Source organism: Homalodisca vitripennis, chromosome X (genome assembly GCF_021130785.1).
Source record: "Homalodisca vitripennis isolate AUS2020 chromosome X, UT_GWSS_2.1, whole genome shotgun sequence".
Taxonomy (NCBI): domain Eukaryota; kingdom Metazoa; phylum Arthropoda; class Insecta; order Hemiptera; family Cicadellidae; genus Homalodisca; species Homalodisca vitripennis.
This window is the reverse complement of record NC_060215.1, coordinates 70364848-70389024: the sequence shown is the minus strand read 5'-3', so window position 1 is coordinate 70389024 and position 24177 is coordinate 70364848. Positions and strand designations below refer to the sequence as shown.

The window sequence follows — 24177 nt, the reverse complement described above, 5'->3', positions numbered from 1 at the left end:
CAGCCTTGATAATTGCAAGTGATAACACTAACACCCATATGTGCCATTACGGATTAGGTCTCTTCTAGGTACCAGTAAGGTGCTCCAAACATGCGCGTTACATTTCGAGCACATCGACTCAATCCGATTACCAATTTTGTAATCATCTTATGCCTTATAGAATCGTATGAAATAACTGTTATCCGCGAACAGCAAGTCAGAAATATTGTGGACTACAAATCTGTAAACTCTTTTGTAATCGGGCCCACCTCCTGTTTTAAGTAACATAAGTTTTAAGTAATAGTAATTTGTGTTTTATTTAGTTGATTAGTTTTGTATTATAGTTGTTAAACTAACATACACAAGCTACTAAAACATTTCATGTTTACTTAAAGAGTCACACACAAGTTACATCCTTCCAGAGTTTTTGAACACCTTAACGTAAAAAATACTTCTGCCAGATTTAAGCTACAAGATAATTTAATTTTAATTACTAAAGAAATGACAGTTTTACTGCCTAGAATAACAAAGAACATTATTAATTTGTTATTGCCGTGTTACATGTGGTAGGAAATAAAGTAATAACGAGCAACAACATGCTAGCTGCAGCCGATAAGTACATTTCAGAAAAGACCCTTCATCGTAGAACCCTGAAACACGCACTGGTTTCATATATCATTTTACTAATAATAATAGTATTTTTATATAAGTGCAGTAAAATTTTAAGCCACAATGGTAGCTGAGATGTCAACCGTGTCTTTTGTGACCTAAGTACAAACAGCGAACACGTCCAGTCACATGCTAGTTAATTAATTCTTTATATTTCATTAATTATTAACTGAACGGTACCAAATGGCTGGAATAATCTCTCGAGGGGCTGGAATTACTTCATTTATGAATATATGTCTGTCCGTACGATATCTAGAAAACGAACTGGCCTACAAGCTTCAAATCTTGCATGACGCTACATTCATATACGGGCAATATCGAGATTAATGATGGTATAGGACACTCCATGGGATTTGGCAGAGCATTAGCGAACATTCATATTACAGTGATCATACAAGTAACAATTGCGGCAAAGAAAAAATCGCAGAATAAATAATATTGTAAACACACTGAGTATAACCATATGAAACATGTGGCACAGTAAAACATGTAGCATAAATATCCACAAGATATCTCAAGAAATATTTCATTGCTAGACTTACAATTTTGCATGAAACTTCATTGCTACATATTCAAAATGAGTTCTATGATTATACATGTCAATCCATGGGATTAGATGATAGTCGATTATATCACTTGATAGGCTGGAATAATTTCTAATTCTCGCCGGGGGATTTGAACATTTCTTTACTTATGATTGCCTGTCTGTCAGAACATCTCAAGAATGAAGTGAGATTTCACTTCAAATCCTGAATGTAGACTCTTCGCGAAACATGGTATGGGGTACCTATCTTGTTATTATTTTGAAGTACGAATGTAGCTTACAGTTTATTTAAGTTAAATTACCACGTTATTTACCAGCCAGCTAGAAGTATTACTGTATGACTCGTGTCTGTAGGTTAGTAAGCTAATTTATACAATTAGTTTTTGTAAGCAGTTCGTTGTCGAGCACAACTTTGGTGGAACGCTTGGCGTGATATTACCTGGAAAATACCTCAATATAATAGCGTTGTTTTAAATGTTTTAAACCTCGGAACGTGTAAAAGAATAAGTATTAGCAATTCAAATCTTACACGAAGTTAAACGATTTCACCCGAGGAACGCCGAGGATTTGTCAGACACGCCATTGCCATTGCATTACCTCATTATTAAGCTCCTTCTCATCCTTTAACTAGTTTATATATTCTCGAGTTTCAAACGAATAAAAGAAAGGCATAACAATTCATAGGAAGACGTTACGGTATTAGATTTTTATTGTCAGTAAAAGAGAGGTAAGTGTTTTAAATCCGGACTTTAATATGAGACATTGGTCACATACAATTTGGTTCCAAAATTCTTTAAAAAATCCTACCAAGAAAATATATATTTCTATGTACACATATGATATCAGATTAAAATTTGGAAATTATTTCAGAATTCTTTAATATATTTTTGTTTCTGTTTCTTTTTTGTTTTGTTTTTTTTCCTATGAGAGAACTGATAGCCTCATCGTCTATGGCGTGGGACTTTAAATCTGAATTAAATTAGCGTAGATTCAAATCCTGTCTCTGACCAGTTCTCTTTATGACAATACTTATCGACTTTGTACTGTACGAACTTTCCTCTTTAAACAGCTTGATAAGAATTCTCACAGGCAAGTGGCCCATGAGAACGGACAGATTGTCAAAATAGAAATTGGCCAATCCGTTAAAACATTATATTAATTCTTTATTTAGTTTGTATTAGTTAATAAATTCCTTCTGTCATAAAAATGTTTAGCAACATTAATCAGAGAGCTATAGCACTACTCCTTTAGTCATCCTTCGATTGTTTTGAATAAGTCATTTTTGGAATTTATAATGCTAAAGATTGCAACAAAACTTAATGGTTTGTATTTTTCGTTAAAATTGCATTATTTAATGTTTAAATTTAAATCATTTCAATGTCCCTCTCTTTTAAATGGAGAGAGACATTGCATTTATTGTATTACAATGCCAACTTGATAGATACAGCATATAAGCATAATTTCAATTATGTAGTGTAAGTGGTTATTAAGTAAGTAGGAAGGTGTTATCTTTATTGGAAACTCCTACACTAACCAAAAAGTATAAAAATATAAATGTGAATATCATGCTACAAATGATTAACAAGATAACATTTTTAATCCGGAGTAACCCATTAATAGACTACACAACAACAACAAAATAACGGCCGAATAAGAAAATACGTAAGAATAAAAAATACTAGTGATGGTTTTGTTTTTCTGTTTGAAAGAGTCGGAGATGAGCTGTGTTGACAAAATAATATGACAGTTAATTTTCATACAGCCAAGCTACCAATCCTCTTTAGAACATTCTGTGGGAAACAACACCTCAAATTTTGTGTAGTTTCCAATGATCAAGTGAAAATCGTATATTTAACCTTTATAAAACACATTTTAATACTTAAACCAAGTTATGACATTTTTGTAAATCTCTTCAATTGAAAAGTATATGAGTACATAATTATGACCGTATCCATTTAGTTATAATTATAGAATGTATATTGAATATATCTGAGTGAATACCAATGTTTTTATGTAATCTAATCCACCACAACTTTTTATTATTTATGAAAATGAAGTAAGGTTATTTTAATAATATACTTTATATTTTATGTATTACGTTCCTTTGTATTTTTTTATCTATTTAATATGTATAAAATGTGCTTCCATAGAGGTTTGTTTTATTAAATATTTTTTCAGTGCAACTTTTATTTTAACATGTGCATGTATACCTAAAAGACAATTGCAACGAATTTAATATTACATACCACCCTATATTCAGGTAAGGATGTCCCTTATTATTTAGACATCTGCTAGCAGTATTAATGTTTATCCTTCACAGTTTTATATTAAATTTACCTATGTTGTGTCTCGAAGTAAGTTATTGTTAAATAGGTGTACTTCCAATAAGTCCAGCCCCATTATATCTCACAGCTGTCTTTAATGTCTTAACACATTATTTTCATTATTCTATTCTAAATATTGCTCAGTTATCTTAATACTACAGAATAGTGAGTACCATATTAAAAATCCTAAATTAAAACTATACTATTAATATTATGTAAACAATACTTATTAATTAATTACAATTTAATACAATCACCTTTAACCGATTGGCCAATGATAATCATTTTGTAACTTTATGTCCGTATGGAAGTGAATTCCAAAATATACGTTTTCATTTACAATTTTTAACTGTAAGCTTAACTTCATCTTTTTCAAGCACACTATTTAGACTTTTTCATTTCCGCGTCTAGGAAACTTTAGATTATTTACTGCACGAGTATGTTTAGTTGAATGAAACTTAATTAGTAGCAATTAAAACCACATAACATAATCTAAACCTTTTTAATTTCATATCCTGCATTATTCCGTGGACATTTTTACTTTTAAGGGACATTAATGGATTATTCATTATACGGTTATGCTTACTTAAATAATATTACAGAAGTAAAACAATGTCTCAACCTATGACATTCAAACGTCATGTTCCAACAATTTCCTGTATTCAAAAGTGGCCTTTTCATACTTTTATAGGACGATTATCCATGATTATGTGAGAGGGATTAAAATTGTATTTATTCCATCAGAGATTCTATAATCCATACTACATGAATATGTAAAGTGGTACTCTCATTTTTAAGTGTTTTAAAGTTAAGTTGTATATTAAAATTACCGTTCTTGTATTTACTGATTACAAACTAAATATGTATATTTCCAAAAACATTAATATGAAATACACATCTAAAGGGTTTCGTATTATTAGTTCTTTTTTAATCCGTGTTTTGGTGAGTCACATGTATAAAAGAAAATTATTGCTCATTCTCACATAAATCTTAAAAAATATTTTTATTAAATTTAGATTTTTTAAATTTCGTTTTATATTTGTGTGCGGAATTTCATTTATTTTATTTAAATTTAAGTTCTAGGTTCAAATCTATAATAAAGACATTTTTCATTTCATTTTATGTTTATTACTGCGCATAGCTCATCAACAATAATTTCAACAAGTTTAAGATACTATTAGGAGAGAAAGTTTAAAAAAATTCCGTTTTCTTGAACATATTATTTCAGTATTTACAGTATTATTATATTTCAAGTTACCAATAATATCCCAGTTATAGTCAGTATTCAATCATTCAAACTATCCCACAGCATCGTTTTCTCTTCCATATGACAACTACCAACCAGTCCAACCATATGTCTACTCAACCAGTTATGTACATCACAGCACTATCCCGAGACTTCACAGACTTGGAAACCTCGTCTCCTCCCGGCATGACTTTTGCAGTGATAGTGTTATGCACCTGAAAAAACATTTTCTTTTGATGTAGACATTGACACCTGGCTCATTGTAATATGTGTATTTATTTCTTTCTTTCTATTTTTTCCTCTACTCTTTTCTACATGTATACATTTGATTCTTTTTTTTCCTTTTCATTGTTATAAATTATTCCTACGTAGTATATGTGTAAGTGCAGATGGATGTATATTTGATCGTATAATTACTGTTACTATTTATTATTGTTGCTATGCTATTATTGTTATTTTCTATATAGTCTATTTTATATGTTATTGTTATGTTGTAGCAGTTTACTTTGGCATTGTTATTAATTTATAATGTGGATCATTTTTATTGGCTCATTGTTGAATATAAGAATATCTTATTGTTTTTTTTTTTTACATGTACTAATGGTGTTACCGTAGATAAATAAATAAATAAATAAATAAACTGATCCGTGCTTATCCAGAATGTCTTCAACCTCAGCAGTGACAGGAGAGTCAGAACTAGCTCCTTAGCCACTTAAGAATCTGTTATATCCTGCCACAGTATGGTCAGAGTTGAAACCCTGGTATCGTACCTATTCAGCCACGAGAAAATGGAAAAACTCATGATAGAAACTCACTACAGTTTTTTATTTCACCCTGCCACGTTTGTACGAGGAATTCATTACTTCAAATTAGACACTCTTATCAGAAAAGTCGCTGAAAATAAGATCCATATTTCTTAAAACTGCGTGTTTTTTTTAGGTTTTGGAAATTAGATTGTATATTGAGATAGAATATTGGCCCAACAAATCATAGAATTACAATTTTTTAGTTATACTATGCATTTATCCAAGCTGAATTGGGTTTAGTTATACTACAACACAAGCCCAGAACGAAGGGTATTGGTTCAATTTTAATATGGTAAGAGATGGTGGTCGCAGTTGGCTGTAGATGCAGGGTCAAAAGTCAATATACTCGCGTGTCAAGGAATGACGCACAAGCGACAGCAAGCGAACTTTTCCTAGTGTTACTCGACAAACAATGAGAATCGAGATTATGTGATGACTCTATTTGCTCGGTAACAATACTTAAAGTGTCTTAAGAGCAAATAAAGCTAAGTTTTGTATAAAAGTAACAGACCTAACCTTGGATTAGTTATAAAAGATTGTTGATAATACAGTCGGCAATCTTCTTCGGCATACGTGTATTTTTAACAAAGCCTTGTCCTTCGGAGAATATTTTTGTAATAAAAATAATGCTTATGGAATATAAGAGATAGTACAGTAAGAGTACAATACTTTTTTAACGTTTAACCAGATTTTTCAGTAATATAAAGAAACGTACACGGCTGCACATGCTTTGAAGTGTTTTTGTCATAACAGAAAAAATCCAACCCTTTGAGTTTAAAAGTGAATGTTTATTAAATTGGATTAATACTTTTGTGAATAATGATATACTGAATAACGATTTTACTGCAATAGTTTTTGTATGTAGTTTGTTGTAACTATCTTTGTAATTGGGTCATTGAAGAATACATATGTATCATTCTTTTAATTCAACCATAAATAATTTATTTTAAGCAGATTTGCTGTGACAATACATGGCCCACATTGAGGCTCTCAGCGAATAGCCAACAATACTAAAGTGAATAAACGGCAGCTCCATTAATAAATATCGTATGCCTATTGCACTTATATCCGAGCTCTTATATTTAAAGGGATGAAGTACACCAAGATATGTTGCTAAGTAAATTTTGTTTTATTTAAATAATTAAATCACTATAGAGATATATCCTATTATAAAAATGTATTAACTACAATAAACTTCTTTATGAACAATAACAAAAACAAACAAAAGCAAACTTCCTAATTAACAGTAACAAACTGTTTTATTTACAGGTATGCTTCCTTTAATCAAAATACGAGGGTCGTCCAGAAAGTAAAGAACGATTGCGCATCACGGGCGGCGCAGTTCACCCACCACCGCGGTAGATAGCTTGTTCGTTAGCCACACCTTCTGCCTCAGTGTGAGCTGAGTAGCGGTACCGTGAGGTCACGTTTGCGTCTCCTGTGAAAGTTTAAAATGGCGGCGTTAATTGAAAATCCCGCCAAGTGTGAACTGCGTAGTGTGATACGGTTTCTGAATGCACAGAATGTTCGACCTATTGAAATTTATAGGCAAATTAAGGCGGTTTACGGTGACAAAGCTCCAGTCAATGGAATGGCATCACTCGAATTCACCAACAAAAAACAGGAAAGAAAAACCAAATTTGAACACCAGGAAATTGATGGCAACAGTTTTTTGGGACCGAAAAGGCCTAATCCATGTGGAGTTCATGCCGAGAGGCGAAACAATCAACTCAGAGGCCTACATCGAGACCTTGCATCGGCTTCGCCGCGCTATTCAGAACAAACGACGCGGAATGCTGTCGTCAAAAGTGGTGCTGATCCACGACAATGCTCGGCCTCATTGCAGTGCACGAACCAAAGCAGAACTCAATTCTTTCAAATGGCAAATCTTCGGACAACCTCCGTATAGTCCAGATCTGGCTCCGAGTGACTATCACTTGTTTCCAAAGTTGAAAGTGTTTTTAGGCGGAAAAAACTTTTTGGGTGACGAAGACCTCAAAGAAGGAGTAAAAACGTGGCTTCATTCCTTGGCGGCAGAACAGTATAACGTCGGTATAGAAAAACTGGTGCCACGCTACAACAAGTGCCTTGACAGTTCCGGCGATTTTGTAGAAAAATAGAGTAAGTTTATAAGTATTTATAAATAAATTTTCATGCTCTTATCTTTTGTTTTTATTGACTTATAACAAAACGTTCTTTACTTTCTGGACGACCCTCGTAATTCTTAAAAAAAACGAAATAAAGTTTACTTTAACTAGATAACTTTGGCCTATTACAAATTTTAAAAAAGTAGCCCAATCTTACAGTAATGATCATACAAAAATGTATTTATAATTGCCAACAGTATTGATCGGTTGTTTTATGGAAAAGACAGATGATTGTAGTATGGCTAAATTTTAGTAAAGAAATAACTATTGAGAAAAATTTTGATTTTTATGATATTCAAGTTTAGAAGTTTTTAATGTCCACTATTTTGAAAACATTAAAGTTTGTATAATTTTCCCAGTAAGTTGCCTTGTTATAAGAAACGTTTCAGCCAAATGTTTTATATTTTAATTTCTAATTTTATAAGACGTTAAGATTTATATGTAAACACACATACAGGCAGACATAAGGGAAACTCAACAATGGAGACCCATGTCCATATGGTAAATTGTGGTAGTTTTGACCTGAGCAATAATGTAGAATACCTTTGTCCAGAGGGTTACGGGACACCCTGCACCGGTATAATGATGTTAATATTTCCCGCAGTCTATAAGTAATTATTATTTATTTATTTCCACTCTCTGAATATTCCATCAATGAAAGAAGAAATTACGTAAGAGAATTCTTGAGATTATTTTACTCATGTAAATACTTGTTATACATTAAGTATATCTTTATGTATATTACGTTAAAACTGGTTTTATGTCATGAACTATAAAATACCTAATAATAATAATTTTAAAAAATACACTTTTTGTACACAAATTTCTTATTAATCGTAATGGCTAGTGGGAAAAATTGGTGCAGTGCTTTTAAAATTGGTGCCATTAATTATTATAATATGTTTGAGCTGTGGCAGCGTCCGATAGAGGGAGACTTCGAAAAGCTCTCTCTAGAGCTTGCTAGACTGCGATTATTCTTCAGGTTATAGAAGGAGCTGAAATAGGAGATGATATAAAAAGCCATTTGGTTGAGCTCTCTAACCGAGGCTTTGAATGTCCCAACCTTTCAAAACGCAATCTGCACTCGTCATGAAAGATCATATGGGACCAAAGGAATATCAGGGTAGATTTTTAACCTTTGCAACTATTTAAACCTTCGATTTTTTCCATGTCTCAATAACAGTAATTTGAGTGTTTATGTGGCTTTTCCCAGGCCCTAGGAATTTTAAATTCATACAATTTATTTTCTTATAACTTCACAGCCTCTTAACCTCAGCAAGATTATAATTTACAAACTTTAAAAGGAGTCCAATTTTTCAGGGATGATACGGGGACTTGGTATCCATTCATATTGTAATATCAAAGAAAAGAAAAGACGTTTTCAAAACTGATGATTACTAGTAACTTTTTGCTTAAAAATAATGTAATATCTTCAAATTTAACATAATATATTTAAACTGTTGAAAGACGCATATGAACTCATACAACTTGCTACCCGTTTAAATACCTTGCACTAAACTTCTGAATTGCGTGATTGATCAATAACATAACTTTAAACAAACCTAGCTGTGCCCAATTGGTTTGCCAGTAATTATAGATAAAACAATGGTAGTCTGAGAAGTGGTACCAGTTGCTTAATATGTATGAAGTCATATATCCTTACTTTTATGTACTATGTATTTGCATATCATAGCTTATCTTTATAAAACCTTATTGTTACAACAAATTATTAAAGGTTTAAAAATATAAACCGATGGTGTACCTAAAATCTGAAATTAAATAATGGTCTACTAACGTTGTGTAACACAAGTATATTACCATTACCCTTTAATTCAAAAGTATTGTATAATAGATTGTACAAATTTGCTGAATACTACAAATCACACGATGCATATACATATCATTACAAATGAAACACTAAGCACTCAGCGAAAAGAATACCGTGAGAGCCGAGGGAAAATCTTAAAGAAAGGGTTGCGTGCGTTGTTTGACGGCGAAATACAGAGTAAGGCCCACTGATGAACGAGATATCAGGCGATTTGAATTCTCTTACTCAAGTAGTCACACCCTTGGTTCAAGTTTCCTCTCGTAAATATTAATTGTAATATAACGTTTGCAATTCTCCATGTATCTTTTGATAGTTCATGTAAATACAGATACAATTTCTTGATAAATACATAAAAAATCAGATTTCTCATTGCAAATTTTACTTTGCTCTTTTTCTTTAATCCTCATCTTTAAATTTATTATGTATAATGATCAAGACAGTCCCTTCTAGACTACATTATTCTACTGAAACACACCCATTGCTTCAAATTAGTACTCTTCTTGTTTTAATTGTTATTGAATATTGCTTTTTATTCGAGTATTATAAAACAGTAGACGGATAAATTAAACGGAAATAAGAAAGTTTTTATGAAAATGCGTGCTGTTAAGAAATCACTTAGGGTAATGACATGGTTCTCGGGCCGTATTGTAGCCTATAAATAATTAGTTGTATATAAAAACCTTAATTTAATATTATTAATTATTTAAGTTTCAACCCGATTAAAGTGGAAAGTTGACTATGTTTATGGTAATTTTAAAAATAAAAACAATTAAAATGTAAATAATAACACACTTGTGCCAAACTTCAATATTCTTACACCCATACTCACAAACTGCCTGAAAGGTGATTTTAGAAAAGCAACAGCCAAATAAATTAATATTTTGGTTTATACGCTTTCAAGCCACGGTAACTCTTTCGTCTTAAAATGTATATCGGCTTAATTTCTATCTATTTATATTTCGTTATTCATCGTTTACTCTAATCTCAAAGCGCTTAAATTGGATCCGGGATCTCTAGCTCTTAAGGACAAATTCTACACAGGGTGAAATAAAATTATAGCAAATGTATTCGAGCAGGAAAGCAAGCGACTTAGCTTCTAAGCAAATACAAAACCCAATGAATTGTAGGAAAACTACGTTATAATAAATAAGTTGTGTTGTTAATATATACTCGTATTAGGGAAAATGTGAGTTTAAACTAATGATAAACTATCATGCAACATTGTTAACTAATCAATAGAAAAGTGTTTAAAATAAAATAATTCTGTTTACGATAAGCGATAGGATACTAAAATTTTTCACTGAAATAACGAAAAGTACATTAAACCATTACTTCAATCATTCGTCAAACAAACTGTGGCGTCTAGTGCTTTAGTACATTGGGTTTAAGGGAAACAAAGCTCTGTAATATTTATGGCAATACATTGCAAAATAAAACTGTTTACGTATATTTATATTTCTAAAATTGTTTTTTTACAGAATCGAACAATATATAGAGTAATATATTTCACAATACACTAAATTAAATTCACCAAAATCTTAAATGTGCTGATAACTTATACAATGTTAAAATGACTTTCAATCGATTCCAAAAAAAGGAATATTTGAAATAGACTAAAACTGTGTATGTATTATATAGTATGTAGTATAATAGCCTTATGATCATGTGGCTAATATTTCTCCATTTTATTTTAGGACAGTTCTACAAGTCCACTTCCTTCCTATGTTTCACGTTCTGGCTATTTCTGAAATCTCTGTGAGAAGTGCACAGCCAGCTGGTTCGTATGGAAACCGTATAATGTCTCAGCTTGCTTCAAGATAAATACAGTAGATATCAATGCGAACATCGAGTTTAGTTCCATTCACCTTCTGCTTAGTGCAGAGTCTGAGATCCAACACTGTCACAGACTCGACTCCTTGAATTTGGAGTTCACGTTCGTCTGAAGGAATCTAGCAAAACCAAAACAGTACAGAACATTGGCAATATTACTTAGTACTTGCAACGATTAGCTATTGTGTACTCTCGGCAACACGATCAGTATTTAGTTGTTTTCGTGTTGCATCGTTTCGACATACACTTGCTCTATCTGGTTTACCCAGCAGTAAACTCACAGATTGGCAATGCAATTGGCAATAAATACTACAGTTACAAGTATAATGTAAAATATATCCACTGGTTGGATGGCCACATTGACGCTTTGAGAGTCTTAAAATAAAAATTACCAGCTATTATTAATACATTTGAGAATCTGGAATCCGACAATTCCAAACGCAACCCGAAAGAAATTATCAGCAAACTAGATGTGCCACAGGAACAAACTCTGAGGAGCAGTTTTTACAAATTATGTGCGTGGAAGACAAAGATATGTTGATAGTTAACAAGGCAGGTTTCCAGATTTTCAGGTTTCTTGTCAACTTCTAAGATCAATTAGATTTTATTTGAGATTAAAGGTCTTGTTGAATCATTGAATTGACATGAGCCTGATGAATACACAAAGGTTTGTGATGATTTTCCTCAGCATAATGACACTTTCTAGCTCATAAAGTTTATAATCAACACTTGAAGCTTTTGCACTTTAATGAAATATATTTTGAACATTTTTTATAACGTTCCTTTAAAATATATTCTGTATAAACAGGAGGAAGTTTAAAAATTGATTTAATTATCGCGTGAGGAATTGCAGTCACTTAATAATTGGGACCGTACTGAAATAAAAGCCATGGAGAAACTGTATGAAAATAGCTGTATGAATTTTTATGATATGTCTTATTTTCATACAATATAAAAAATTACATTCCTAATATAATATTCAATATTTAGAACATTTAATTTTCTTATATGCTATTTCATTACATTTTATATTCCATGTTAATGATTTGTGCTTGCTTGTACTACTTTTACGCCATAATGCATATCAAAACGTGTTACACACGTTAACACATAATAATTCATGTATACAGTGTGAGTCAAAAAAGGTGTCCTAAACGTATATTAGGAGAACGGTTAGAGCTATTAATATTATTGATTTGTAAATGGTGAGTTTAGCTCCAGCTCACCCTCCTCTCAGTGCAGCGTCTGGAATCTGACACTGTCACATACTGACTCCTAAAATCTTTAGTCGTGTTCATCTGTAAAGATACAAAAAATGTTGGTGACAAAGAAGCTCAAAATGAACTCTTTACATCAGAGACACGTAGACTACAAAATATGGTTTAATGTAGGTGAAGAGCTATTCTCATTGCCTCAGGTGCACTGAGAGAAGGGTAAACTGGAGCTAAACTCAACATTCACGTGGACTCAACCCTCCCACCACCTGCGTTATGTGTAAAAACTCGGTTTCCCCACTGTGCAAAGAGATTCTCAAAAACATCGTAGTGCACTCAATTGTGCACATTTGTTCATTGTACAAACTACATGTACCCTAAATGCAAAAACTACCAGGGCGGTGCACACTTGATCTTTGGCGCAACAATTTGTGCATCCGGCCTGCTTCCTCAAAGTGCTTAGACGCCACTTAGCGTTATATTGAACCACATAAAGTGAATGTTGTAGGTTCAAAACCAATGTCGGCTGATAAATTATGGATTCTATTATCAAGAATGTCTGTCACTGACACTATTTTCAGTATTTCTCAAATTCTTTTCAGACAGAGGCAAATAAACATGTTGAAATTTATACTGTTATTATTATCTCTTCCGATGAATATATACATGGTATATTATAAATTATCTAAATATAAAATCAATAATTTTATATAAAACTGTTTTATGTTGCATTAATAATTATCAATTTTGTATATTCCATGTTTTTTATTTGTGCTTGCTTGTACATTCTCCACCATAATGTACTACTAAAAATATAATTTTGTTTCTCTTACTACTTTTATGAGTCTCATACTAAACAATAACTATTAGTGTAGTCCTCCTATATTGACACCATATGAAGAATATATCTCATGTAATATGGCTGTTTATAGTAGTAATGGTGGTTTTTTAAAGAACAAAAAACTATTTTATAAAACCTCGATGTATAGTAATTTTATGTCTGCTTTAGACTAAGCCCTAATGAAGGTTTTGTATGTAACCATTTACTTGTTCTTGAAATTTTAAATTATTTTTGTTTTTGGGAATAGAATATGAACCAATACATGATTAAACGTAAATACGTATTTTATTATGAAAATGGCTTTATTTAATTAAATTGAAGAGTTTCGATGGTAGCATATACAATACTTTGAGCAAAGTGATGGTTTATAGGTTTTCTTTTCAAATTGTTCGTTAAAATTCTTATAACAATTATTAACATCTAAAGAACACAGACGTATATGGATACAATCATTGGCAAGCCAGGAATCCAGGAGATGCTAATTTTTTAGCTAACATAACACGTAAGGTGAAGTGTTTAAATACTCACCATCAGGCGAGAACACGTTGAGGTAGAGACAGTCCTCGTTGAACTCAATTCTTTCGTCCGGAAACAATTTGCTCTCGAGGCGAAGCTTGTCGTGGTCTTCGAATCTGTCTCGGTCTTGCATGCATGCAGGCTGAAAAGACGAGTTACGAACATCGTCCCAGGACGGAAGTGGCGAGGTTGCGGGCGGTGCGAACCGTAGGGGGCCCACGGGCGGCTGGGCGAAGGGTATGCCGAGGTACTGACGGGCCCGCTGAGTCCTGGTGACGAATACCTCCCTTCCAGCCAACAGTCCCTGCGAGGAGATCTGCACCCTGGGTGCCTCTCGCACGGTAACGCGGGCCCCCCAAACACTGGGGGTCGTCAGCAGCAGTAGAAGCGGTTGCAGCAGACACATGGTGAGGCAGCGGCGACGGGGACGGCGCGCAGAGGAGTGAGGGCCTGAGCAGGCGCCCCACCCCCCCGCGCACCCAACAGCCCTGGCCACACTGCGGCACGACAATACTACATTAACATTTATGTAACAAACAGATCACAAATGTAACTATATAATATAACATGAAATCTTATATGTCCAGTTAAATTAGGTTAAAGCACAATTTGATAATTTATAGTCACTCACGTAATAGGGCGTAAAATGCTTCCACCTCCCAGGAATCAAGATATCGTTCATGAGGATTTGGACTAAAGTCACTTTTACGTGTAGGGTAAACAGCTGTGTAATTAATAAATAATCCAATGTTTTCAATAACCATTCTTAGACTGTTCAGAATGTACAGCGTTCGTCACCATTTAGGGTTGGTTAAAAAATTGTTACTCATCACGGCTCTAAACTTTTGTATTATTTGATTATTTGCTTAGCTTTTAAAATATTCTCCACAATTGGTATTTGAAAAATGAAGTAGAGATTTTATTTATGTAGATTTGTGTACCCAAAAAAAATTACAAGAACCTAATAACACCTAGATATATAATAATAACAGCAAAGAGGCCGCACCAACAAAAGAGGTTGGCACAAAATTTGCAGAAAGATTACATTTACTTACTAACTAAACTGGTTATTTAATGAACTGTCGGTGGTTATCCAGACTCAAAATCAGCATGTACATCATAGATACCACATGTTAAACGGGAAACCTGTGCTCTAAGGTGTTCACAAGGATCCATATTAGTCCCTATATTGTTTCTTATTTATGCCAGTATTGTGCTGCACATTGTGTGATGTGAATTTCCCAATATACGAGCTAAGTTTGAATTAGTGATGCGAAGAGACTGAAGACACAGATGAGTCCTCTTCAGTAGATGTGAGAAGCTGACTCAAACCAGAAATACCAAACGTTGATATGGGCATCAGTTTTCATGAACTTAATAAGAATAACAGCATTTATATGTAACAAAAACAGAACACCTCGTTTTGAGGATTTTTTGAGGATTGGAAACCTTTTCTTTAAGTGTAAGTCATAAAGTTCAGCAAGCAAGCACAAAAAGTGAAAACCAATCAATGATTAGTTAAACTATGTTTTAAGTATTTTACATACAAAGAACAAAATAGATTCCAATGTTTGGAACGTAGTATTCTATTTTTTCAACATATGACTATTGTAAATGTCCTGTTTTCCTTTCAACTCACAATCTACTGAACTTTAAACAAAGAATTGATTTATAAATAAAATTATCCGTCACTATTGAAACTATAAGAATATAATGTAGTAAGAAAACTGAAAAGAGAGAGAGGGAGGGAGGGAGAGAGATTGCTGTAATCGTAGGCCTATATCTATTTCTTAGGTTTTTAGTATAAAACCTCAAAGTTATTATATCCCGTACTGGTTGTCATAAAACGCTACATAACGTTAAGTAATTAATTCCAAAGATGTCAAGTTTTCCAATAGGTTACTTAAGTTTTAAAACTTGTTTTTATTTTTGCCAATGTTATACCTGTGTACTATTCATAATTTCTTCAGCCGATAAACAGAGCAACTGAACATACCTCAGCAGCGGAAATGCGCCAAATCTGCACCCTGTCAGGAAAAACACTGCCAGTGAAGTTCACCTCCTCCAGAATTGAACTTGCTACCTCCGTCGTCCAGCCTATAAAATTCATTCACCTTCAATGTGTGGCATTTATAATTACATCCGTTGTTTATTTAACAGTTAAAACAAGTTTAGAATGTTTATTACAGTTTAACACAATTTTTGTTAAGAACAGTTTAAGTTGAGACAAAAATGCTCTGAAATTATTTTACCTGTTTAAACAACGTGGCAGGTTAAAGATACAGCCATGTTTATTTTACTGAGAAAGCAATTAATTTTGTGTGAAGTTCCGCACACATTACAATACTTCGTCATTACCTTTTAGGAAATAAACATTCGTTTCGTTAGTGCCTTAAAATCATTGATAACATTGTTATAGTCGTTGTTTATTTATTTCATTTCATCATTCGTACATGTGTATAGAGCCAAGATTAACACCATATGGTTCTTTATTACGTTTTACATTAAAATTATACACTACAGTATCTAAAATTAAACTTGTAACATATTATATTATATCACATGTTAACTGTATATAACTTCTTTTTAAACTTTATGTACTATTTATAATTTAAAATAAAAATTAAAAGTTCTTTATCACTTTCGTTCACTTTACACACTCCCGGTACACAGCAAACTCTACTCCACTTTCCTCTGTTGTTATCTTTGGTAGGTAATTCCAAGGACGGCAAGATGATACTACGAATGATCTGGTGTACTGTAGTGAGGAATACGCAACATGGATGAACCCATGTGAGTGTTTCTTGAGCTCTCCGCGTTCCTTATGAATAGAAATCTTTTATGAAATATTTTGAATAGTTGAAAATTTATCTAATTTGTATAATTTTAAGAATAGAAAATAGGATAGTTAAAAATCAGATAATCAGATTTTGAAATTGAGTTGCAATTAAAATATGGGGTATTATGATCCTGTCCTTTTAAGTCATGTAAAAATCAAATTAATACAGTAATTTTCATACCTTTGAAGCTTGTTACTCAGAACAACAGTCATTAGTCACAGAGCTACAGTAATTGAAGTAAGGAAACACAAGTAGAAGTTAAGGTGATTAATGAAAAGGTAAAAATCGTTGAAATGCTTTATAAGAATGAAAGTGCCAACACATAGTCCGTCCAGTCTAAAGTTAAGTTTATAGTTAATCCTAAAGCAATTACTCTGCCACAGTAACGTATTACAGTTTTATTAACCACTATCCTTTCGTCATTTTGGTACTCTTAGAGTTAAGTTACAGTACATGATTTTTTTCCATAGTACAATGATAGGTCTGTAATCTTGAGGAAGAGAAGGGGATGCGATCAGAGCTCGGTTGAGTACATATCCGGGAAGGATGTCCTTCTGTCTTAGGTTGTGACATTCTGAAATGGGTAAATACATCATCATACGGTACTCATATTGACGATCATGTGCCAAAGTTTTGATCGGAAAATGAGAGGAAGTAATCATTCGGTTCATCCAATCGAATCTCTATTCATATGAAGAAGGCTGCTATCTTCTCTACATACGCCAAAGACTGCTAGACGATGCATTCCTGTCGGCTAATAATCTATTTACATATCTAAAACTAGAGTGTCGCAAACGTCTTTTTACTTTGTTTCGAAGATGACAATTTTGACCCATGACAGTCTTAGTTACTGGACGTCTTTTATTTACACGATTTTTACCATTGGAGCATGCTTATTATAAAATTTTAATATTGAAGCGTTTAGTTTGTCAATCATCAATATTTGCAATTAAATCCCATGGTGTTTGGAGCACGTCCGCTAAAAAGGAGCCTCACCCATTAGTTTAAAATTTCTATATAATAACAATTTTTCGTTCACTAAAATAGATTTATAGGATAACACACAGTATATTAACTTGTGTTTTAAATTAGCGGGTTGCTAACAGGTATGCTAATAGCTTGCCACATATGGACTTTTTAAGTCACTTATAATAATCAAGGGTTATTAGAATGTGAGAGCCAGCAGTGTTATGAATCGCCTTCAGTGGCAGTATAGTCATGTTGCAAAATTGTCAAATATCGTATTCAGCTGGTTGTAGTCGTGATTGTGGTGTTACATTAGTAAATCCGTATTCATATCACCCGTAATAAGGACACAAACATGTTCAAAATGTGTCAGGCGCCTAATCTTAGGAGGCCGATAGCAAAGTCCTAGAAGGAGGGCGCCGCTCTCTCGCGAATACTCCTAGGGAAAAGCATGAAAAATTTAGATTCCAGGTGTTTTTTACATATACAGCAACGCCTCCTCCTCTTTGTTCAGTCTGACATATCTAAACAATGAATAATTTGCAATATCTACCTCACCGCAAGAAATACTCGGCTTTAACCTGGTTTCTGACACTGGAATTACACAAAAAGTTTTAAGCCGGAAAATAGATCTGTAGTCATTAATGCGGCTTCGGTGTGGTTGTGCATTAATGTGGGAATTCTTAAGGTGTTTTTCATAAGGGAAGAACTCATCGACAAGTAACTGGGCAGTGTCTAAAGGGAGGAGGACGAGCCAGGCTCGAGTAGGCTCGAAGTTATCAGCATGTGATACTATCGTTATCACTTAATCACAGTGGACCCTAGGGCACCGAACCTGACACAACACAACACAACACAACATAACACAACACAACAACACACACACACACACACACACACACACACACACACACACACACACACACACACACACACACACACACACAATCATACAAGCCAAATGTGCCTAATAAACGAAATGTCTGTAACCTATGCAACAATTCCTGCCTCTACTCTTAACAAATAATACATTTATAAATAATAATTTGCATATAATTTAAAATTGTATTATATATTACATTAACAAACAATAATCTGAGACAAAATTACTATGAACAAGTTAAATCAAATATTTTCATGAATTTTAAACCCCCAATAACAAAGTGTATTATTTAAATACAGAATTTTAACATGATATCGAAGTTGTGTTAGCAGTAAAAAATTTTTTTTATTTACCATTTTTCGCACATTAAAATTAAAATTAAACTTTATATCAGTAAAACAATCACCTTACAGGACACACTGCTACACTACGTCTAAGGGGTTTTCAGTAAAAGTGTATCTAAAATACGACAATAAGCTATACATAAACAGCACAGAGTCACACATAATATATATACTCGTATACATATACACAATTATAATTTATATAAATTAAATAACTCTTCCCTATTTCTATAATAATAAATACATCAAGAAAGCTCATTCGTTCTTGAGGAATTTTTAAAACAAAATCAGAATTTACTTTGTGAACAAAATATAAATTGTAGGAATAAATAAAAACAAACTTTAAAAAAAATAATAAATTCAACCCTGCCAGTTCGTGAATGAGAAATAAACTCAGCAATTTCGGACAGTTGAATAGCAGCGCCGCGCCGTGCGCCGTTGCGATCCTTCCCCAGCAACCCCAGTAACTCAGGTCCTGCCATGCAGAGTCCAGGTTACCGCATTTGCAGGCGCTTGAACGCTTTAATGCGATGGTTAGTAGTCCTCTCTGATGGTCAGGCCTGATTTTTGTTCTTTGCTTCAAAGACGCGTTGCTGATCCCTGTAACTTAGCTATGAAAACGGACAACGATTGGTTTGTGGTTCGGCTTCCCATCGGGTCCGAGCTGCTGCTGAAGGCCCCCTCGGTGAGAACTGAGACTCGTCTACATTAAGTTTATATTTATATATTAAATATTTATATTTCAAATATATACTTCGAACCTGAGATCTATGTTTGCGTTAGAATATCTCGACCACATTGTGAAGCAAATTTGATGTTTAAGCTCGTTTTCCACTGGTTTTAGAGCAAAAGTAACCTTTTCTAAATGAGAGTGAAGAAAAATTAGGCAACTGTGTTCTATATAGAGTTGTGTGGTGAAGCATTAGAAAGCTACTAAATTACACCGGATTTCGCTGGTTAACTTGTGAATATCTACTTAGTTCCAACTTTGCATGTATATTTTCGAAGTTACAAGTTTTCGAGGTGGTTAGCGAAAATCGCACATTGTTAAGACTACATGAATACTTTACGTAGTTTTCTTAAATAAAATAGTGTAGTAGTATAAAATATATACAGTTGGATTGGTAAATTTGTATAAAAAAATACAGTTGACATCAAACATGGAAAAATGACTTCTTTAAATACGTATTATAAGTTTGTATCGATATTTTAATATATGATATGACAAGTAATGTCATACAATATGTATGTGAATTTTTACTTTAAATAAAAACCCTCCTCTCATTAGGGAAATATTATAAAATCATCTTCCCATTTACTATTAATTTATTATTAATTGTTTATGGTTCAATTGGTAAGCGAGAACGTCTCTGTCTTTACAAAATACAAAATACGATAACACGCCGATTAATACAAACTCTGTTGCAAATTAGCCGTATGGAGAACAAAAATCTTTAAGACAAATGAAAAATTAAAACAATAAAAATCTCAACTACAATCATACCGAGGTCTTTGCTCTTTATAATATCAGTACACTGTATGAGAAATTGTTGTATTGTGTGTGTTTTGTCTGAACACGAAGTCTTCTCCTGAAAGAAAACCTTGATTACATATCTCAATACGTTATAGCTCCCAACGATGGCAACTTACTGTCCATAAAAATCCTTATCTTTTTAACCACAGTACAGTGGTTCCAAGAAAATTTCGCAGCTAAAATGTTCTCCACAACGTCAACCGTGCACGACACAAAACGACAATAACGTGTGCGGTGTGTGGCCTTTAGGCACGACACTTTGGAACATTATAATTTTAATACTTTTCCTTCCAATGGCACGGCTCGCTTTATATAGATGACCTCCAGGGCACACGCTACCCTCACATCCGCCGCAGCGATACCCGGCATGAAACCTGACCACCACCGCCTCGTGCGCCGCCGCCGCCGCCGTATGATTACAGATAACAGTTAAAGCGTTGCCCCTGCCTTGCGATTTACAGCTACAGGGTCAATTGATCCTGTCAGTCACACACCCCCTCCCGCTCAATCACACCGTATGTTTGACCCTTTACTCAGAACACTAACAAACATTTCCAAAGCTTTAATGTCCGAAAAATTTATATTATTATTTAATTTGAATATTCCCATGTTCCTGAAACAGGCTGAGAGCACACCTTACAAACAATAAAGCATTAATAAATGTTCATCACCGAAAGAAAAAGCTTTGTTTGTTGTCCATATTGTTTGTCATTTATATGATTCTGTTATTGGTGATCCAGAGTGGGGATTAACTAAATGAGTGACTCTGATTGGTAGGCAAACAATGTGTGTACTCGTATTAGTTTCTAATTTCTTAGTTGATTGTTATTTAAGGAGTAATTTGGGACAACGTAACTACTGGGAAAGCAGCTGTGGGAGAAGCAGGTAAGGAAAGAATGCAGATTAATTGAACCTAGCGTTCAAGGGAAAATCTTATATGCTTCTATGGATATCATGGAAGAATCGGAATCCGAAGCGGAGAGAAGGAAGAGAACAAGATGAGGGAGTAAAATTCCGCCGCAAGAGAGGAAGAAGGAGAGGGCCAATGTGAGGGTGGACGTAGAGAATGAGACGGCATTAGGATAGTGCACTCTTAGAAATGATATTCCTCTAATTGCGGTAATGTGTTGGTTTCAAGGCAGACGAAATAGACCACGAGCCAGAAAATGGTCTCAGAGCAACAGGTGGAGCCACTAGAAAGACTGATGGTATCGATCAGAAGTGTTTAACGCCATTATATCTAACTATCGGATCACACACTACAAAGTAGGAAGTAATTTAGAGATCTACCATATAAAATGTATACCCTGGAATTTGTCATCTATCATAAAAAATTATAAAATACAATAAGTTTATTATATCACGACGACCTAAAGGTGCAAGAAGTGAAGTTTCTTGCACATACAAAATTCAACCAGCTCAGGAATCTAATGTAGACGAAGGAATTTCCTTTGCACAGTCTCGATTTTTATATTTGTGCAACTTCTAGCTTTTCAGACAACAAATGCATACTCAAAATGGTTGCGGACCAATGGCACTTATTTATAAAGTAAGAAACTGTTTTTCAAACACTCGGGTGATCCACACTGCAAGATTTAAGTTCCTCCTTAGCTGTTCAAAACAATCCTGCTTACGTGTGGTCAAAGTTACTACCTCTACATAGTAAAAAATAAATGGTTTTACGACGAAAGTAAAATATTACTGTTTTACTCAGTTTCAGGTTTTGTACACTCCACCGTACAACACAATCAGTGGTTGATTTCATAACTTAATAGTTTGTCAGAATCTACAGAAATGTCCTTATAAAGATGACAACGTAACAGTTCACGCTATATGTTGTCATTAATGCATAAAAGAAAAAATATTGGGCCTAAGTGGAACCTTGAGTTGAATTTTTAAAGAACCTCTCAGCATACACCTCATCAAATCGCACTCTAAAAGTTCTTTCATAAAGTACGAAAAGTGATTCATACGATAATCTGATTCAGTGAAGAAGATATAATAGGAATAAACACAACCTGAACTAACAACAGAACATTATCAACCTAACCATTATCTCGACCGCAGAACACGTCACTGAAGAAAGGACAAGTTTACTAGCCGAACGACCTGTCATGAGGCCATACAGATGTAAAGAGAATTTTGGTATTCCAATAACCTGATAAAATCTCTTATAAAGAAAACTGCATATTACGTTTTCAAATATTGTTCACAGAACGGCTATTACAGAAATATGTGTAAGATTAGAAAGATTTTTGGGCCTTCTTTAGAATTGGCATGAGCACTGGCCACAGTTTTCCAAATGAAAGGAACCGTTCTGTACATAACTCCATCTCAACAGTGATACAAGCACAAAAGCAATGATATTCGGCAATGAATTTATACATATTTTGTCAGTAACTGAGCGGGTATTTAGGAATTGACAAAATGGACAGCAACCTAAATTTATTATATTAAAAAGTATATTTTAGAAAACACTTTTGGTTTCGGGATAGGGGTCGAGGGTATTAGAATTAACTAAAGAAAAGTAACATTTGGAAAAGACAATTAATAGACTCCTGCATCTAGGGACAAAAACTTTGTGCCAGACACTTTAAGGGGAAATTGCAGATCGGATATCTTGAAAGAAAATATATATTTTATAATTTGTAACAAATCACCCATAGTAATAAAATATTGTGTGGACATGCTTGCACCCACAATATTCCCACCTTATCTAATCAGTCCTTCACAGCTGGTGTTTTTCCGGACATACTAAAGATTGGCTACATTGCCCTTGCACATAAAAAAGGGTCCGATCAACCTTGTGACCAACTATAAGCCTATAACTATCTTTTCTGTGCTGGCCAAGGTGTTTGAAAAGCTTGTGTTAAGTAAGTTTTAATTTAAATGCCATCAGATAATATCTGAGAGCCAACATGGCGTTATGTCTAGTAGGCAGCTGCAACCAATCTCACTCTTTTCCAAAATTATATTTTCACGCTTTCTCGGAACGAGCTCAGTTGGACTCTTATCTCACTCGATTTTATCAAGGCCTTTGACAGGATCTCCCACGTCCAGGGTTCTGTGGCCATTTTTTGCGATGACTCTCCACTCGTATTAAGGGAAGAATTCTGAGAGTCAGATACGGTTCAACTTTGTCAAGAGAATTTAATGGAACATCGGGTGTTCGTTCCCCACGGCTGCCATCTTGACCCTGCATTATTCAATATCTCCGTTAATGACATCCTAAATGGTTTTCATTACTGCCACCTTCTTTTGCAAATGGTTTTGAAGCTTCAAGGTCCTGTCTGTACAGGATGAGTTGCGACTCAACTAGGACCTCCAGATGGTAGTAAGGTGGTGTTCCTGTAACACTATGGAGCTGATTGTTTATAAGTGTAAGGTTGATAAACGTCACCTTTAGCATACATACGTTTCCTCTGATTTATAACTACTCCGTAGACAACGCGTCCCTTTCCAGATGGTCTGAGTTGTAGGAGTTATCTTCGACTCTTCACTCTCCTGGGATTCGCAAGTTCGCTAAGCATGTAACAAGACATCTCGCAGCCTGGGTCTCATATGTTGGCTGTCCAAGCCCTTCGACGACCTTTACACACTGGGGAGTCGTTTCTGTACATTTTTTCGGCCTCACATGTGTGATCACCCCATCAACTATTTTCGTAA

The 24177-nt window shown here is 34.0% G+C and overlaps 1 protein-coding gene across 1 annotated transcript in view; it reads right to left on the bottom strand.

The window, feature by feature from the left end:
- Window positions 1-14431, bottom strand: part of LOC124369164 (pyrethroid hydrolase Ces2e) — a 36592-nt gene extending 22161 nt beyond the window's left edge. The window contains exon 1 of the mRNA XM_046826958.1: window positions 13957-14431. Within this exon, the coding sequence (XP_046682914.1) occupies window positions 13957-14350 (394 nt within the window). The 5' untranslated portion in view covers window positions 14351-14431. The remainder of the gene's footprint in view (window positions 1-13956) is intronic.
- Between the last annotated feature and the right edge of the window lie 9746 nt (window positions 14432-24177).